Source organism: Primulina tabacum, unplaced genomic scaffold, assembly GCF_025594145.1.
Source record: "Primulina tabacum isolate GXHZ01 unplaced genomic scaffold, ASM2559414v2 Contig1014, whole genome shotgun sequence".
Taxonomy (NCBI): domain Eukaryota; kingdom Viridiplantae; phylum Streptophyta; class Magnoliopsida; order Lamiales; family Gesneriaceae; genus Primulina; species Primulina tabacum.
Genome location: NW_027460048.1, coordinates 18,860 through 20,796, shown reverse-complemented (window position 1 = coordinate 20,796; position 1,937 = coordinate 18,860). Strand labels below are relative to the sequence as shown.

The following is a 1,937-nucleotide window of genomic DNA, read 5'->3' as shown; positions in this document are numbered from 1 at the left end:
ATTGGTTACAAATCGAGTTATTTACAATGGTTTGGATGGGCCGACTAGAGGGAATGTGGATGCAGCCGCCGGAGGTACTATTTTTTCTAAAACACCTGATGAGGCATATGAATTGCTTGAACAGATGACCATTAACAGTTATAAGTGGCCGAGTGAGAGATCTGGATCAAGGAAACCTGGCTGGAGTGTAGCTGTAGACCCGATCACATCACTTAATGCACAGGTTTTCGGCATATAACCGCACAGATAGCAGCGATGACAAGCCAGGCCAATCTACATCTGATGTAGCATTGGTGACTGCTGAGGAAGAGCCAGTTGTGGAGGAAGCTCAGTACATCAACAATCGCGGTTTTGGAGGTTATCGAGGTAATCCTCCCCCTAATACTTATCATCCAGGTTTGAGGAATCACGAGAATTTCTCTTATGCAAACAACAAGAACGTGTTGAATCCTCCACCGGGGTTCAATACACAGAAAGGGGAAGGAAAGCCATCTTTTGAAGATCTAGTTGGGACATTTGTGACTGAGTCTGGGAAAAGAATGGCGAGAACTGAGTCTCGTCTTGATAACATGGAGACACACATTGGCAATATGGGTGCCACGATGAAATCCATGGAAACACAGATTGGGCATCTAGCCAATGCTTTAAAAGGACCAGAATCGAGGACAGTTTCCCAGCAATACCGAGGTGAATCCTAGGGAACAGTGCAAAGCTGTCACACTGAGGAGTGGCAAGGAAGTCGGAATCCCAAAGCCTGCTGAAGAAAGTGTAGAGATTACAGTTGAGGAAGATGAGGGAAAGAGTGCAAGTGTTGGAGAAGAGAAAGTAGAGGAACCTGAGAAAGTACTTAAACAGCAGCCCTTACCAAATGTGAATCTTCCATATCCACAGAGGTTAAAGAAGAAAGGACTAGATGATCAGTTTGCGAAGTTCCCGGAAATTTCAAGAAAATACACATTAACATCCCATTTGCCGATGCATTGGAGCAAATGCCCAACTATGCTAAGTTCATTAATGATGTGATGTCCAAGAAGAGGAAACTTCAAGAATTTGAGACCGTAAAGCTGACCGAAGAGTGCAGTGCCATACTCCAGAGGAAACTACCACAGAAACTCAAAGATCCAGGGAGTTTTACTATTCCTTGTGTTATTGGTGGCTCTAGAGTAAATAGAGCTTTATGTGATTTGGGTGCTAGTATAAATTTAATGCCTTTTTCTATTTACAGGACTTTGGAGCTTGGCGAGGTGAAACCTAGCACTATTACTTTGCAGCTGGCAGACAGATCACTTACCTATCTACGAGGGATAGTAGAGGATGTGCTGGTAAAGGTAGACTAATTCATATTTCCTGCTGACTTTGTCATCTTAGATATGGAAGAAGACCAAGAGACTCCGCTTATCTTTGGAAGGCCATTCTTGGCCACCGGGAAAGCCTTGATTGATGTGCACAAGGGCGAGCTCACATTGAGAGTAGGTGGAGAAGAAGTCGTGTTCAACATCTACAACACCATCAAAGGACCAAATGAAGTAAGTACTTGTAATAGCATTGATATCATATATTCATGTGTATCTCATGTTGTGCAGGTAGGATGACAAAAGACTCTTTAGAGAGATGCTTGTTGGAGTCAGCTTCCATAGTGGATGAAGAGGACTGGGATGTGCGAGAGGATTTACTTTCTCTTAATATGCTACTTAACTAAATATTAATGCCCAACATGAAGAGTTACTTGAGGATGCAAGGTAAAGAGGTACCAAAAGCACCCCTGCATTAAAGGAATTACCGAGTCATTTGTGGTATGCATTCTAAGACGAGAGTTCGTCACATCCGATAATTATATCTTCTGCTCTTACTATTGATGAAAGGGATAGGTTGTTGAGGGTGTTGCGAGAATTAAAGTCTGCTTTGGGATGGACAATTGCTGATATAAAGGGGATTAG

General features: G+C 42.9%; 1 protein-coding gene across 1 annotated transcript; it reads left to right on the top strand.

Moving 5' to 3' along the window:
* The first annotated feature begins 1,022 nt into the window (after window positions 1-1,022).
* On the top strand, window positions 1,023-1,337 carry LOC142535433 (uncharacterized). The gene has a single exon (XM_075641786.1). It carries the CDS (start codon window positions 1,023-1,025, stop codon window positions 1,335-1,337), a length of 315 nt encoding a protein of 104 aa, XP_075497901.1.
* Window positions 1,338-1,937: the final 600 nt, after the last annotated feature.

Bases quoted from the DNA above. Each gene is read 5' to 3' on its own strand.
- LOC142535433 (XM_075641786.1), top strand. From the start codon at position 1,023: ATGTCCAAGAAGAGGAAACTTCAAGAATTTGAGACCGTAAAGCTGACC.